The sequence below is a fragment of the Arachis ipaensis genome, chromosome B6, assembly GCF_059453495.1.
Source record: "Arachis ipaensis isolate K30076 ecotype BB chromosome B6, ASM5945349v1, whole genome shotgun sequence".
In the NCBI taxonomy this organism is placed as follows: domain Eukaryota; kingdom Viridiplantae; phylum Streptophyta; class Magnoliopsida; order Fabales; family Fabaceae; genus Arachis; species Arachis ipaensis.
Window position 1 is genome coordinate 143,912,809 of NC_142441.1, and position 17,789 is coordinate 143,930,597.

The 17,789-nt window shown below is 34.8% G+C and overlaps 2 protein-coding genes across 4 annotated transcripts; both read right to left on the minus strand.

Moving 5' to 3' along the window:
* Nucleotides 1-2,404: 2,404 nt before the first annotated feature.
* LOC107648458 (tRNA-splicing endonuclease subunit Sen2-1-like) lies at nt 2,405-4,188 on the minus strand. Its single transcript, XM_016352314.3, has 3 exons — nt 4,081-4,188; nt 3,760-3,844; nt 2,405-3,420 (listed from the first exon to the last, which is right to left on the minus strand). The coding sequence occupies exon 3, from the start codon at nt 3,413-3,415 to the stop codon at nt 2,660-2,662; it is 756 nt and encodes a 251-aa protein (XP_016207800.1). The 5' UTR covers nt 3,416-3,420; nt 3,760-3,844; nt 4,081-4,188; the 3' UTR covers nt 2,405-2,659.
* Nucleotides 4,189-6,428: 2,240 nt separating this feature from the next.
* On the minus strand, nt 6,429-13,912 carry LOC107605172 (protein RBL). 3 transcript variants are annotated; one of them, XM_016306950.3, is made up of 6 exons: nt 13,459-13,912; nt 10,635-10,824; nt 10,208-10,306; nt 7,566-8,653; nt 7,219-7,477; nt 6,429-7,015 (listed from the first exon to the last, which is right to left on the minus strand). In XM_016306950.3, the coding sequence occupies exons 2-6, from the start codon at nt 10,651-10,653 to the stop codon at nt 6,834-6,836; spliced, it is 1,647 nt and encodes a 548-aa protein (XP_016162436.3). In that variant the 5' UTR covers nt 10,654-10,824; nt 13,459-13,912; the 3' UTR covers nt 6,429-6,833. The 3 variants fall into 3 exon arrangements, with proteins under 3 accessions (XP_016162436.3, XP_088346387.1, XP_088346388.1); XM_088490261.1 differs by lacking the exon at nt 13,459-13,912 and adding an exon at nt 11,298-11,605; XM_088490262.1 differs by lacking the exon at nt 13,459-13,912 and adding an exon at nt 11,298-11,526 and having other exon boundaries at nt 10,635-10,739.
* Nucleotides 13,913-17,789: the final 3,877 nt, after the last annotated feature.

Sequence of the window (17,789 nt, forward strand, 5' to 3'; positions counted from 1 at the left end):
TCAGAAGCAAAGAGGCAGTCATGCAAGGTGTGAAGAATTATAACATTTAGAGAAGTGTTGAGTACCAAGTTGTGGAGTCAGATCAGTTAAAGTACCATGTGCATTGTAGGCAATTTACTGATGGATGTCCTTGGAGTCTCTGTGTCACCCTCCGACAGAATCTCGGATATTGGTAAGCCTTGCTTTATATTGTAATTCATTATCTTATTTATCGTGTTTATTTTGGTTAGAATGTCGATCGATTATATTTTAATTCGTTAGGGAGGTACGTAAATTTAGCAGATTGCACACCTGTTTAGCCCCACCATGTCTCCGGATTATCGATAGTTGAACAACAACCTCTATTCTATGCATGCATAATAATACTGAATCTATAAAAGTACTATAACTATAACATTATATGGTTGTTTATTTAAAACAGGAAAATGACAACTAACCTCGAAGTCGATCGCTCTCGCGATGTGCCAGTCGCATTCAGGCGGTTGATGTCACCGTCTCGTGCATCTGCGCGTGCTATAATATCTGAGTATCTCAAGAATAGAGAAGGAGAAATGAAGCGAAAGGGATAATGAAAGGGACATTTGAGGCACTATAAACAACATCCTTATATAGGGTCAGTCATACTTATCTCGTTTAGAGTGTAAACGATTTAAGTTTGAATATAGATAAGCCACATTTCACAACACGTGTGCAAACATGATACATGTAACTCATGATATGGCTTATCTCGTTTACAATGTAAATGAAATAGACTCAAATTCAAATCGTTTACATTGTAAACAAGATAGGTAAAAAGATGAAAATTGATAAAAAAAAAATTATAAATTATCTATTTTAATAAATAAAACATTTATTTTAATTATTTAAAAAAATTCCCTAAAAGGTGAATAAGTGAATCATGATTGATTGGTAGGGTTTTTTTTTTTTCCAATGTGTTCATAAGCAAGGTTCAAACTTCTAATTAGATATTTAAGAACGAAATCAGCTAAGTGCTACTTGATTATTGATTGGTACACTTTATATAAAATAAAATGATAAAATTTGTTTTCCATAATATTTGTAAAAAGTTTATGATTTTATTTGTTTTTAAAACTACCATCAGCATAATACAGCTAATTTTACCCCTTTCATTTTTTTTCTTTCCCTCTCACCATTACTATTATTATTACTGCTATTACCACCACTATTATTATTACCACCACCAACACCATCATTGTAAGAATGGAAAAGTTTATTAGTTAATTCTTTCAAATTAATTTGAATTGAAGAATTAAACCGCCCAATAAACAACTTTTTTTCTTTTTAATAATAGAGGGTAACAATAAACTTAGATATGAAGGGTCCATAGAGTGAAATAGTGAATCTTTATGTATTCCATGGAACTTCCCACGACAGCTCCAATGATAAAGCTGTCACAAATAATTAAGAATTTGCCCCAAACACAAGTTTTATTATTTCTATTTTTTGCCACCATTTCAACTTAGATTTACAAATTTCCCACAAATTGATCTCCAAATTAATCATTAGATCCAGTTTAATTTTCCCCATAATAATTTTTTCTGGTGCTATTCTTTGACAGTGATTATTCCAGGGGAGTAAAAGGTTATCAGCATTTTTTCAAATGTTTAGAGCAATATAAGTGAATGAAACAGATCAGAAACACCTGTATTATTCCAAGTAGAGGAATCCATAGCTTTTGTAATTGAGTGTGCTTCCTCCAACACCCTTGCAGGATCTATTGAAACTTATATTGTATTTCTTCAGGTATGCACTCGAAAACAATAGAGCAGGTGGGTTTTTTCAGGAGATCTTGAACCATTTCGGTATACTCCACCTTCATGTAAAGAGGTACATTTGCTTAACCTTTAAAACGCGGCAGACCAACTTGAATTGGTTGAGTAGTCAACTCATCTTAACCAAGTATGGGAGGTTCAAATTTGGCGATGTGCATATAACAATCTATTGGCCAGTAGCAAACCCTTATATGGAGTTCAGATTTGTAACGGATTAGTCCTTAACCTGTCGAAACGGGGAATACCATGGCGCAAAAAAAGGAAAAAAACGAAAAACTGTTAAAGGCTTTCAGATTAAACTATGCAACTTGCTGCTTCTTTTTGAAGTTCCTTGCCGATAACACCAGCTAGAAATTCGAAATACTTGGTTAATAATTAGTAATTAAGATTATTGATTGCAATGAAATCTATACTTGCTGACATGCCAGACAAGCGACTTGTTTCATTGAACAGCCATTTAAAATTGAACTATCTTCATCCAGAATAATCATTTTCTAACAGTTTGGAATTATTATTTTGGGGGAAATTAAACTGGATCTTATGATTAATTTGGGGAATAATTTGTAAAAAAATTGTAAATCTTAGTAGTTAAATGGTGGCAAAATCAGAAATAACAAAACTTGTGCTGGGCAGTTTTAATTATTTGTGACAGCTCCAACACTCCTTGGAGTAGTTTGCCAACTCACAAACTCCACAAGAATTATAAATCCATGGAAGTAGAGAGGAGTGGGCAAAGACTATAAAGTATAAACACAACAATGAATTTTCTTTTACATTGTAATTTATATTAAATATTAATATAGTATGATTAGTATCCAATGAAGTGACATTGTACGTGTACCACCGAGTAATATTCCCTGGTTATGCTACCTGCAACTTTCACGACATTGTTCCGGACTCCATCTGGCGATCGTGCGCTCTTCGACAGTGTAGTTAGCCAAGCATGATGGTGAGTCAGCCAAGCATGATGGTGAGTCATCCCTGCTACCATTTTTACTGATGTATAGGACCAACAAGGTCTTTGCAACACTTCCAACTAATCGCGTTGCGCAATGAACATCAGACCATACTCTCAATCTTCCATTTACATCTTTCACGGTCTCCCCATCTGATAAAACAAGTACACCGTACTCTGAATGAACACGAGATGGATGATGACGATACACAACGAAGTCAACACCGTACTGAAAGCCCGACCTCACAACCCAATTTTTCATTCTAAGATGAGAATAAGCCTTGAAGAAATTTGGGAATGTTTCTTTCCTGGACTTCATGTAATGCCATAGGTCTTCATTGGTTCGGGGAATCCGATTGCCACCATTAATCTTCAAGCAATTCATAGAGTAACATAGGAAAAATGCTTCTTCCAAGCTTAATTGAAACCACACTTTGTCCTTTTCAACCGTTCCCACTGGTCTACCAAAGCATGCTTTATCAAGCAACACAATTTGTTCTGCTCCCGCTGCATAGTGAACACTTTTGTTGGACAATATTCCATATGCATCTGATTGAACTAGAGAGGACTGAAGTTCAGATATTATATTTGACATTGGTTCTTTAAGTGCTTCAGCTTCTGCATCCTTTTTAGCTTTTGCATCTTTTCCTTTCCATCTTGGCACCATTTGACCTTAAAAAACATTAAACACATTTTTCAATTGACAATTATTCAACAATCATCATATGTTTACAACAGCTAAGGCAGTTATTTACAGACTAATCAAGTAACTAATACCTAATTATTCAGTAATCATGTTAACAATTACTATAGTTAAGGCCCTTATTTATGGACTAATCAGGTAACAAACTTCTAATAATGCCTAAGAGTGTATCAAATATGAATGTTCTTCTGCATTCTTCTAATATCCATTTTTTTTTGTAAAATAAGTTACTTTACAATTCAACTCTGAATCTTTAATGCAGAGAAGAAAAAAGAGGGAATGACGAAATGTTGGTGTTCAAAGCACACCTCAATATCTTAAGGTCAAGCAATCCTAGCCCTCCTCCAACACCTTCAATAATAAAAAGGTCCAATTATAGAGCTGCAGATCCACCTAATTCAAATCCCGAAGGAATCAAATACATGAGTCAGGATCATTATCAATCATTCAAAATACACAAACAATAATTCAAGATTAAATACTGTATTTCATATTTGCTCTGCGTTTAGCTACACTGTTTTGTTAGTTAACCAGAACAATGATACCAAATTTAAATGAACAAAAATCAGTTCACATTCAGATTCAAGTGACTCCAAAGGGTAAAAAGAATTAAAGAGGGAGAAGCAGACCCGAAGAGAGGGAGAGGGTGACAAGAAGATGGCGAGGCTTGTGCGAATGGCGGAGTGGAGGCTGAGGGAGTCACCAGAGAGGAAGCAGGGAGTAACCAGCGAGGAGTCAAGGGTTTTAGGGGGTTTTTTTTTTTTTGTCACGGGCTTCCAGGCGCAAACGGATGCCCGGACACACCCACCATACCCGAACCCGAAGCAAACAGAATTGTTCCCGTATCCAGTGAGCCTCAAGCCCAGGTCGAGCCCACAGCCATCACCATGTTTTTTAAGCTTTGCTTTGCTTTTCTGACCAAAAATAACACTTAGCTTTGCTTCCTATTTTAGTCCGATTTAAATTTTTTTTTTTAAATCAACCCTACGTGTGATTATATATAAGCTAATGTAACAATAAAATATATATTTTTAAAAATTTTTTAATACTGGCTAATTACCCCTTATTTAATTTTAATTACAACTTAATCTTTTATATATTATTTAATTATTATATTTACTATCTATTTTATAAATTATTATTTTATTATTCATCTATCATATTTATTAACTATTAGAAATAAAAACAACGAAACAGATCTTTTATTAATCGTAAGCTTTCATAAATATTTTGACAATGCGAATCAACGATTTTTTTTGTCCTTGATCCGTTAGATCTCGTGTTCCTTGGTAATTTAATTGATTAGACGTACAATACAATTGATTGAATATCGCACACGGCAATATGAGTTTTCTCAAAATTCAATCAATTGAATTTCGCAAAGCAACAAGAGTATTTTCTTATTCAATCGATTGGTTATGTAATAAAATCGATTGAATTTTGTACGTGATTAAGAGTATTTGAGTATTTAATCGATTGGTATGATTAATGGTTTAACGATTTAAAAAAACTCACATTTTTATGATGAAGTAATGTCATTTTCATTTATTATTTCAACAATCATGCCATACAAATATTATGTCTTGTAAATTATATTTTATTTTATATAATTAATTGTTTATAAAAAAATATTTTTTATTTTTTATTTCTTTGCATTTTATTTATATGTTTGCATATATTAAGGTTATTTCCATTCCTTAGATGTTTGTGACATAAATTAATATTTTTTAATTCTTATGTAGATTTTTTTTTTTAATTTCCTACTATTCTTTAGAGTAATGTGTTTTGCATTGACTAACCCTTGGAATAGAATTCTCTAAAAAATGGGATATTGAGGAGATGGATAAACGATAAACAGAAGCTATGAACAAGTTGATAATCAAGGAGATTGATAAACGATTACAATGGTAGAATTGGGTAATTGAAAAATAAATTGATGATAGATTATTCACTAATTGTTAATATTAATATTGAACTATGATATCTAAATCAAAATAAGAACTTAAAAGGTTCACCAAAAAAAATAAGAACTTAAAAAATTGAAGATGGAATTTTAACGATAAGATAGATGAATATTAAGATAATAATTTATAAAAAAAGGGCGAAAAAAGTTATAACGGCTTAATACATATTGCAGTTCTCAATTCAATCGATTGAATACGAAAATACCTTTAATCACTTATAAAATTCAATCGATTATGTATCAATTAAATTTTGATAAAACTCATTCTACAGCATAATTCGATTGTTTTCTTGCGTTTAAGGACAAAAAACTCATCGCATGGCCAAAATATATACGAAGGTCACGATTAATGAAAAAATTATTTCATTGTTATTTTTGTTTCTAATTATTAATAAAATAATAAATAAACAATAAAATAATTTATAAAATAAATCGTAGATTTAATAATTAAATAATATATAAAAGATTAAGTTGTAATTAAAATTAAATAAAAATTATTTAATAATTATTAAAAAATTAAAAAAAAATGTTTTGTTACTAGAGCATTAGATAGTCCAAACGTTCTAGGACCATCGAATCTTATGCGTAAGTAATTATCGGGAATTTGAATCCTACATTGCACATACAACAATCCATTAGCCCACAATAAACCCTTAATGAAACTCAGATCCATAGTTCTTGGCCTATTGAATTGGGAGATACTATAGAAAAAGAAAAAAATATAAGCTAAGGTGACCACATCCTTCTTGATTAGAATGGAAAAACAATCTCATTAATATAATAAGCAATATCGGATATCATATTCTGGTGCTCAAATTGATTTAATTAGTTAGTCATTACCTATGTATGTTCATCACAGGCAACATTTGCAATATTAGATCTATAATATACATGTGACTGAATACTAAAAAAGCTTTAGGACCAAAGGCCAATTAACACAGCACATCTAAATGAACAGGCTCGTCATATCTAAATGATAGTAATAATAACAAATGCCAATTAACACAGCACATCTAAATGAACAGGCTCGTCATATCTAAATGACAGTAATAATAAAACATTCATGTTTTAAATAGGCTACAACTCTACAAGTTGGCTAAAACTGGCCAGATATGTAGCATTACTGGAGTCCATCCACATACTACGGAAATGGCACTTGTGCATTACAATTAAAACCAATAAACCCAACAAGTTCTGAAACTAACTAAAAATTAGTTCAACTAAACTAAGCTTTTACCAATTCAACTATACAAAAACGCTTAGTTCCATGATCAATTCAATAAAACATTCACGTGACCAATCCATACTATGTGATTTCTAACCATTAACTTTCTCTTGTCAGGATCCTAGATATGAAAAGAAAGTAAACTATAGTACAATGTCTTTTTTTTCCAACACAGAAGAAATTGCAATCTGCTATTATTCGTCTGTAAGTTCAACACCGTCAAAACCATTACTATTATCCTGATCAACCAAAGATTTGCCTTTAGGTTTAGAGGATTTGCTAGGTTTTGATGGTTTCTTTATTTTTTCTGCCTGTAACTCCAACACCTTCTCAGAAGGTTTCCGTTTTCTTTTAACACGTGCACCACCAGCATCATCTGCAAAAGAAAATTTAAGTGCCAAATTCCTAAAATGCAAAAGTCTATGTAGTTTACGCAAGCGGGGTTCAAAATTTCAAGACGTATAGCCAAATGAAACGAGACGAAATAAATTTAACTGCAGGTGTCACAATTTTTCTTGTCGAAATAGCAATTTTAAGCAATCTAAAATACACATCTACAAGCATAAGGGACGATTTTACCTTCAACTGGACTTGAGGCTTGATTCGGCATATGTCCATTTGGCCCAGCTTCTTCTGAAAGTGGGGATCCAGTGTTGGTACTGTCCACTAGCTTTGAAGAACTTTCTAGACACTTATCTTGTTCAGGAACATCACGACTGGGAGTTGCTGGCAAGAAACATAACTCTTCTTGAGACATATCAGAGTCGCTGAAAGCAGCATCTTCCTCCACCGTTACAATGTCAACAACTTCATCTTCATTAACATCAGAACCTTTTACCTACGTGCATATGAACTAAGGACTAAACAACGGGAGAAGAAAAACGAAAGAGAAGGACAGCATGACCAATAATCTAGCAACCTCTTACCTTCTCGGTTTCAGGAATCAAATCAAATTCATCTTCTCGCTCTACATACTCCTCGTTTTCCTCAAGCTCTTTGAAATCGGGAGCAAATGCACTCCAATTCTCAGTATAATCTTTAGCCCAAATGTAAACTATTCCATTCAAAGAAACAGATACAACAATAGGACGTACAGGATGCCATGCTAAATCAATAAGAGCTTCCTTAGGCCCTTCAAGAATTTTCACAAGATGCCCAGCCCTATCCCAAATGTAAATCTTGTGTTCTCCTTTGCTAGCAGAACCCCCGACAACCCACTCACCATCACCACTGAAACAGGGCGCTTTCCAGTGCACCTTTGTAATTGAATCTTGAAATTCCCGAAATAAAGTTAAGCATTTTGTTCCTACAGCCTTCAACTTCTCAACTCCATCAAGATCGTTGAAGTTCTTATTAAGGTCATCAAGTGCCCTTACTTCCTCTTTCAAGGGAAGAAGATTTTCATAGATCCTGATTACTCGATCATTTGAGTTTGTAAGTAGATACTGTCCATTCCTGCTGAACACAATGTTCTTCACTACAGAACCACCAGAGATAGGAACCATGGCACGCACTTCACCATCTTTATGATCAATTACAAGAATTTCCCCTTTTGAGTTCCCCACATAAACCAGACTGCCATACTTACTAAAGCAAGCAGCAGTTGGTGTGAAGGAGGTAATTCCATCAGAACACTTGTTACGCGATGGAAGGTTTGGTCCATTGGATATCTCTGAGACAGAAACTTTAAGTGAAGTTGTGTTGCCTGTATTCAAATCAACAATCATTGGAGCACACGAGAGAGGGCATGCTAAGCATAGAGACGGCATAGAGGAACCTGGATGAAGACGGGCTTGTAGAGAGGTTTGTTGCAAGACTATTCTTGTCATTCTTTTACCGCTCAAAACATCCCATAATGATAACGATTTGTCGGCAGCAGATACAAGAATTCGATTACCGCACTTTGACCAACAGACACTGGTTATGGGAGAAGAACATTCATTATCCCGAAGCTCTTTAGCAACTCCCCGGGTTTCAAAATCCCAGACAACACAACTTCCATCATTGCACCCAGCTGATTCAATTAAAAAAAATAATAATAAAGAGCACGTAAGTTGACGACACATAGTATCTCCAACTAGTAATAATTGTGCCCCCACTTTCATGTAAAAATTTGCACGTGAAACTCATTTTGGTAAAGTTTAACCCCAACCAAACATGCCATAAAAGTTCAGCAGTAGCGGTAATATTTACCAAAACCAAAATCACTAAATAGACACGCCATCAATACACAATAATAGATTAAACCAGAACAAACATTACAGCCTGCAAATAATTATAGCAGATGCACCTCTGCCCTTACTGAATGGTATGAAAAATTAGGAACTGTAGAGCGTAAAATACAAAATCTAATCGTTATACAGCTTGCTTTTTATTTTAATAGTGGAGGTAGGTCAAATAAATTTGATATTTTAATCGCACTATTAATGGTATCCCAACAAGCAGTTAATATAACAAAAGCCAATCATCAATAGTAGAAGTTTAAACTTTATACAAGACAATACCATCAGAAAATCCTGAAGTCATGATAGTCTACAAATGTTCAACACACCATAAGTTCACAGAAACTAACATTCTAAAAATTATATCAGGAAGGCTCTTAAGCAAAACACACTAATTGTGTTTGCATTTAGAATGGAGTAAACAAAAAGGTTTTAATTTTATTAATACATTATGTTTGGTTAACCAGTGACAAGAAAGGTAACTTTGGTCAGGGAAAATTTTTCCTAATTTTGAGGGTATATCTAATACCATTGAAGAACCACACCCCAAAAATTAGCTATCACAAATTCACAATTAGAGAACCCAATGCCTTATAAACCCTCCTGTGAATCCCATACATGCATTTTTATACTAAAGTTCCATATATTTCAATTGGATCCTAATTCCTAACAACCCACCAGGATCCCTAGACATAGCACCCATGCTAATGGTACTGAACCTCCTTCAACTCCTGGATCCTAGCATCCCATCATGAGTTCTAGAGAGCAAAGAAACTGCTGAAATTGTGGCATATTAGGAAAAGTTGCTGCTTAGCAGTGGGCAAAGCACTTGAGCATATTAGGATTATCAGGTAGAAACCTAATCTATTTTTCTTTTTCTTTCTTTACTTTCTATGTGTAAATTAGACCACACAGGCATATCAAGTCAATTACAGCCATAATTACATGGGTATTAATCTGCAAATATCTCTTAAGCTTGTCTTTATTATGTAATTAATCCATATAAAGAGGGTTACCAATAATATAAGTTCTCAACACAAAGTTACCAGTTGCAAAGCAAAATGCACTCATAAAGTCCTGCCAATTATTTCAAGCCAATAACATGAATTACAAACAAGCCAAACTACTAAAATTAAGCATAGACTCTCCACCCTTAAATCCAATGATTACTATATCTCACCCCAACATAAGTTGAAATATGTTATTCTATTCTTCTGAACAACTAGAGAAAAGTTACTTGATCACAAAAGTTCCATTCAAAAGTGACAAACAGTTCATTTGTAAAGGCAATTCAAGTATAAAATAAGAGTATTAGGCTTTTTTAAACAGTTCATTAGTGTGTTTACCAGCAAGAAGGGTACCGCGGCGATTGAAGGCAATACATTTCATACAGCCATGCTCCAAATACTCCTCAATCACTTCGGGGAAGTCTCCCTGCAACGGATCTTCAATACATTCACACAATAATGGTTTCAGAAAGAAGGGACAACTAAGCAAACAAAAACAAAAATTAAAATATAAAAAAAAAGCATAGACACAACAGAATCACCACTGTCTTTTTTAGCCGCACCAACCCTTAATTTGTTAATTTCCGGGCATAGTTTACAAAGTTCAAACATCAACTTCGAAAATAGAAGAAAAATATGTTTATGACAAATCATCAAAGTAAGGTAGCCAGGGGGGAAAAAAGGGAAAATATAGCTGAAACAAGTGAAAAAGTCCTCAGAACTCAATGAAGTGAAGAACGAGAGGAATAAAAGGAAGAAAACTAACCAATAATGGGCGTGTTCATTGTTCCACGAAATTCAAAGGTACATTGAGGAGGCCGAGGAGCCAACAGCAACTTTGAGGGGTCTTGCTCCGACAACAGCACAAACTCTTGTGCCGGCAACAACAAACAAAGGCAAAACAGGTTAAGGCTGCAACGATTCTCACGATGATCAGAAGGTGCTGCCTTATTATACTGACAAAGGAAGTGAAATAACATGAGAAATCAATCTTCCTAAAACAGTGGAATTGAAATCAGACCCAAATAGGTGTGTTTTAGGCTTTTGGCATTCGATAGTGTCCTCACCTAAAGTTGTAATACCCGTTGGATTAAAAGTAAAACACATTGCTCAATGCTATTTCAACAAACAACCAGTAATTAGAATAATCTACCATTTTCAACCATGAACTATTTAGGTGAGGGTAAAGTGTGTATTTTCTCGTGACAAGTACCCTAATGCCATGGAATACTTTGCTCAACATCAAAGTTTATCATCAATAACAACACAGCAACAGTAACATCTAAACAGAAGCAACAGCAACAAAAACTCAACATCACAGCAACAAAAGCACAAAGAACACAACAAATTACAAAAACAGATGAGGCAATAACAACTCAACAACACAGCAAGAAGAGCAGAGCATGTGATCAAAGGACAGAGGACCTACCGGAACTGAGGCAGCGGTGGAAGAAGAACACAGCCGAATCAATGGACAACACGGCGCAACGCACGGCCGCGACGGGAGGCGCCGGCTCAATGAGAGAGAGGAGAAAGACGCTGATGCGAGAGAGGAGGGAGAGGAGTGTGGAGAATGGGTTGGGTGGGGTTATGGTTCGATATCGGCTTTTTTCAGGACTCGTTTTGGTCCGAGCCAATTTTTTTGAACCAGAACAACGGTTTTAGGACGCTTTTCCAATTCGAAACCGGTTCTTGAAAGGAACCATTATATTCTAAGGACCGAATTAAGAGAGCAGTAGAACACGAAAATAGATTCTCTCCATTTTTTTATTTGAGAGAATAAAAAATAATTTTTTGTAATTAATTTATAAATAAAATAAAAAAAATAAAAAATTACATTAAAAAAAATTTAAAAGGATTTATTTCCGTAACACACTCCTTCCTAATTTCATTTGGCTTTTAGAACAATGATTTTGACCAAGGTTCTGAAAACCGGACCGGTCATCAAACCGTTTTAGTCACTAGTTCATTGGTTTACTGGTCCAATTGGTCTAACCGTGATTCAACCGGAAAAACCGTTTCATAATAAAATAAATAAATTATAAATAAACATCCTAAATATCTTTCAAATTTAAAACCCTACATAAAATATCACCAACTAAATGTAATTAATCATCAAAATATGCAATAACTTGCTGCAAATTTGTTGACAATTAACATAATTATACTTCCATTAAAAATATCTGGATTGAATTACAATGCACAAGTTAAAGATAGAGAATATTGTCTTAATGTAGATAGGTCAAAAAGTAAAACCAAAAATGATAGTGTTGCACAATAAACACACAACAGAGCCCGAAACAAACACACAACACAACAGAGGCTGAAACAAAAACACAACAAAGCCTGAAACAAAAAGAATCCAACACAAAGGAGTGGTAGCAAGTCGGCGGAGATCAAGAACAGGGACAGTGCAACCAAACAATGAAAACAGAATTTTGTTTATATAACAAAACAATCAAAACATGAATCATACAATCACTAATTGCAAATTTTTTCTTCATAAGAACAGAACAATGAAAACATGAAGCATATAATAAATCAAAAGATCACCAATTGCAAATCTTTTAATAAGAACAGAAGTTAGAACAGTGAAAAATGAAGAAAGATTAGTAGTTTTCAACCCAATTTTAACAAAGCTCATCACAATGATTAACAAAAAAAAAAAGCAATGAAGGAACAGTGAATCAATAACATAAGCAGTGCAAATTCAAGAAACTTTAATAAAATTTAACTACAGAAACAGACAGTAAAGCAGTAATAGAGTTATCAATTTAAAATTTATCATCAAATACATTCAGTGAGCAAAACCAATCAACCAAGTACTGACTGGGCATTCGGAAAAAAAAAAAAAAAGAATCAAAAGAACATTTAAATCACAGCAAAAACACAACAACAATGGGAACATTTAAAACAAAGCAACCCAAAAAAAATATAAAAATCACCATTGCTGAAAACAATGATTTGATCCGTGTATGCTCAAAAAATTAAAAGCTAAGCTTACAGGAAAGTGAAGAATACCAAAACCAAAGAACCTTCAATCACAGCTTAAATCAAGAACAGAAAATCACAACAAAAACAAAAAAATTAAAAGTAACAGAAGAACAACAGAACAACAACACAAGAACAATTAGCAAATTAACAAATTCACAATAACAGTTAAAATTTACCAGAAGAACACTAATGCAAGTGGAATCATCATGCTAATATGTTTTCTGCAAAGATGCTATTTGTGCAGCTAAAATTTTCTAATTACTAAGATCCAATTATTCTAATTTCACATGCAATCAACTTACTAAGTTTCTAAAAGCTAGAAATTATAAAACCAACCAGAAATATGGTTAAAGCATTTCATCAAACATGTTGAGTGCAGTAAAATTAAAACAAAATAAGAGAATTTAAAGCTTAGTATCAATGTGATAGAGAAGAGAACATAATTATTGTAACTTTAATTCAATCTATGAAATAATCCAAACCACTACCAAATCAAATAGTTACTTATTGTAATGGAAATCATAAGTTGCATAGTTTGAAGCAGAGTATTGGTGTTGTGTGAGTGTATTGTCTGGTGGCGGGTTTAGGGAACTCACGGCGGCGACAAAAGAGAGCAGTTCAACGGCTAGGTGGAGCGCGCGGGTTGGTCGCAGTGTTTGAAGCAGAGCAACGTGGCTTCCAGCCGAACACGACTGCGAACTCGAACGGTGAACGGCGAGCGAACGTGAACGGCGAAGAACGCGAACGAAGACGACAGCTGAACGAAGACGCGAACGTGAACGGCAAACAAACGGCGACGGATGCGCCGCTGAGCAGACAAAGACGACGGACGCCGAGGTCGAGGAAGCAGCCGCGATCGGTGACAGCGAACAGGGGTTGAAGACTTGGATCACGAGGGAAGCTAGATAGACGGACGGATGGCGAACTTTGAGTGCGACGGACGCGGCAGTATGCCACTCCTTGCGGCGGTGGTGCAGGCTTACAGTGCTAGGGTTTTTTGGCTGGGGTTGTGTGATTTGATTTCTTTCTGAATGAAAGAAAGAGAGGGGGGGAAAGGGAGAAAGAAACGAAGGAGCTTCCGTTTTTGTCTAAACCGGCGGGTTCCGGTTCGGTTCAACCAGCCGATTCTTGTCTGGTTCAACGATTTTTCACCAATTTTTTAAACGGCGGTTTTATATGTCTGATCGGACTGCTAATGTTGCCGGTTCGAAGTTGAACCGATCCGGTCCGGTTTTCAGAACATCGATTTTGACACAATCCCATCACCAACACCACCATTGGAAGGACAACCATAAAAATCAATCGATGTGCATTATCTATCTTATTGCTTACAATTACAAGTTACATCACAAAGATCAATTAATTTTGTGTAAAACCTAAATAAGAGGTTCATAACTCGGAGGCTGGCTCATATTGTAAATATATCTCAAATCTAGATTTATTATTTTTTCAAGACTTTTTTTCAGTTTGTTTATGAGTTCAACAAACTGGCAAGTTTATTTAAAGACTTGATTCATAAATTATAATTCAAAATAATAAATAAATTAAAAAATTTTAAAAATTATTAGATATATTCTAAAATTTATAAATCATAATTTATTCATATAAATCAATATTTTTTTTGAAATCAAACAGCTCAACACAATAGTAGTGGAGCGACCAGGTTACATAACTAAAAACAAGCGGACCTAACAAAAATAACTACACAAACCGTTCCTATGTCATCTCCGGCATAGCCATCAACAACTAAAGAGATCCCTACCACTCCACTCGTTAGTACTACTCGAAGATATGTTGATGATTTCTTCAACTCCTTTCCTTGTGTGCTGAAAAATCCGTCTATTTCTTTCCAACCATAAGTTCCAGACGATCGCGCAGAAGCACCTCAACCGGTGATTACGCTCTTCCATCCTTCGCGGTTCTTCTGTCCAACTAAGAAAGTGTTCTTTCATCGATCCCGGGTAAGACCACCGTCGGCCAAAGGCTAAAATCCAAGCACTCCATACCTGCCATGCAAAGATACATCCTAAAAACAAGTGATGTACATCCTCCACCCCGTTGTTACAAAGGACACATGTAACATCTTCCTGGCTGATAATTTCAAACCGGCTCAACCTGTCCTTTGTATTCACTCTTCCTATCAGAACAAACCAGACAAAGAGCTCCACTCTAGGCGGAACCAGCCCCTTCCAAATAGTCATGGTGAAGCTATAGCTGGTTACCTCCGCTGGGATCAGTTCCTCCTGCATCACCTGCACAAATGAGTTAGTTGTAAAAACACCTCGCCTATCATATTTCCACACCACTCTGTCCTCTCTGTTATGAAATAATTTCACAGGTCTCAAAACCTCATGTAATGCACTCAGTGATTCCAACTCCCATTGGAAGAGTTCTCGCCTCCATTGGAAGTTCCAAATCCACTCAAGCCCATCCCAAAAACCACAGTCCCCTATAACGGATCCACACTGGTTTGAAACAGAGAAAAGCCTCGGGAACCGAATCTTCAGAGGTCCATCAATCACCCATGCATCCTCCCAAAAACGTGTCCGATGCCCATCTCCAACCTCCATGGACAGGCCTGCGACCATCTTATCCCTTAGATGTTGGTTCATAATGTGTAACTGGCAAATATCCTTCCATGGTCCTCCTCTAGTAGGCGGTTCTTGAGTCGACAGAGGCTCGTTGGGGTTTAGATTATGACAAGAAACTACAACTTTTTTCCACAATGGGCAATCTTCCTTTGCAAATCGCCACCACCACTTAAACAACAGCGCTGTGTTTCGAACCATAGCGTCCCCTACTCCCAGTCCACCTAGTTTCTTCGGCGTCTGGACCACTTCCCACCTTACTAATGCCATACCAGTCCTTCCCTCTTCTGAGCTCCACAAGAATCTTCTCTGTAGCGAAATCAATTTCTCAGCAACAGCTTTCGGCATCTTGAACAAGCTCAAATAGTATACTGGCAGACTGTTCAGCACAGATTTGATAAGTACCAACTTTCCGGCTTTGTTTAGCACCTTAGCCTTCCACAAGCTGAGTTTCTCCTCCACCTTGTCTATGATAGGCTTCCATGTCTTCACCAACCTCGGATTAGCTCCTAGAGATATTCCAAGGTATTTAACTGGAAGAGCATCCCCCTTACAACCCAGTAGGTTATACATACGCTCGACCCATTGCTCGTCACAATTAATTGGAATCAGGCTGGACTTATCAAAATTGATACTCAATCCTGACATCAACTCGAAGAATCGCAGAAGTCTCTTGTAATTCTTTATAGTCTCTTCCTCTGGTGGGCAGAAGATGATAGTGTCATCAGCAAACTGAAGATGTGACAATGGTACCCTATCTCTACCAACCTGCAGCGGTGATATACGACCATTCCTCACTGCCTCTCCAATCATTCAATGCAGCACATCCACCACCAGCACAAATAAAAACGGAGACAGTGGGTCACCTTGCCTCAAACCTCTTTCCATGTTGAAAGGCTTAGATGGCAAGCCATTTATCAGCACCGACATAGACGTAGTGGCTACACACTCCATCACCCATGCTCTCCATTTATGCCCAAATCCCATTTTCTGCAGCACAATGTTCACAAAGCTCCACTTAACCCTGTCATATGCCTTTTGGAAGTCAAGCTTGATTAGTGCAGCCTCTTTTTTCCTCAGTTTAAGCCAACTAACTGTTTCACATATATAAATCAATATTTAATTATTTATATATTATAATCATACTTACAACTAAATTACAATCCATATAAACACAAATTCTTTTTTCATAAACAAAAAACAAATGAAACTAGAATCTTAAGTCTTGACTGCTCTTTTTTTGTGTGTTTTGTATTGAGTTTATTATGAATAAATAATTAAAAATTTAACCTAAAAATAATTTATTTTTGTAAAAATAATATTTTAACAAATCAGTCTAACAAATTTTATAGGTTTTGTTTAAAGTATTTTCAATCTTATTCTAGCCGAAAGAAATAATAATATTGGGTAAAAAACAGAAATAAGCTAAGGGAGAAAATAATTTACGTGAATAAGCCAAAACGAAAACTGCTTCATGAATCCACTAACGCACATATATATGTAGTTCGAACCAGCTTGGTTCAAACTCCATTTCTACATAATTCGAACCAGCTTGGTTCGAATTATACACAAACATATGCACACACTAATTCGAACCAGTTTGGTTCGAATTACACACAAACACACGTACACACTAATTCGAACCAGCTTGGTTCGAATTACACACACAGTAATTCATGGTATAATTCGAATTATGCTGTTAAAAAATTAATAATTTATTAAAAAAATTATTAAAAAATTAATAATTTAAAAATTAAAAAAATATATATTTTATTTCATACGTTAAAAAAAAGCTAACAAAATATTTAATTACGAGACTTCTTTAAAATATTAATGAGCTATCAATTCGAATTCCATACAATACTTTTCTGTCCATTTTTAATAGTTCATGAATATTTTTTAATAAATTTTTTTAATAAATTTTTTTAAATTATACTACAAAAAATATTTTATCCTATGCAAAACAATTTTAAAAAATTGCTTAAAAAATGTTAGGAGTATTATAAAAATTTGTAATGTTATAATAACTTAGGTAAATACATGCATGTACTCAAATTTTAAATAAAATATTCTACATAGTCAATAATAATTTAGAATTGAAAGAAAATATTTTATTCCATACAAAATAATTAAAAAATATATTTTATTCTATACAAAATAATTTTAAAAAATGGCTTAAAAGATGTTATGAGTACTATAAAAATCTATAATATTCTAGTGATTTAGGTAAATACATGATAAAAATATTTTTTCTTTAATTTCTAAATTATTAGTGACTATGTGGAGTATTTCTTTAATGTCCTAAGTCATTAGGACATTACAAATTTTTATAGTACTTC

Bases quoted from the DNA above. Each gene is read 5' to 3' on its own strand.
- LOC107648458 (XM_016352314.3), bottom strand. From the start codon at position 3,415: ATGGTGCCAAGATGGAAAGGAAAAGATGCAAAAGCTAAAAAGGATGCA.
- LOC107605172 (XM_016306950.3), bottom strand. The intron at 8,654-10,207 runs GTAAACACACTA...TAATTGAATCAG, and splicing joins CCGCGGTACCCTTCTTGCTG to CTGGGTGCAATGATGGAAGT. The intron at 7,478-7,565 runs GTAAGAGGTTGC...ATATGCACGTAG, and splicing joins TGATTCCTGAAACCGAGAAG to GTAAAAGGTTCTGATGTTAA.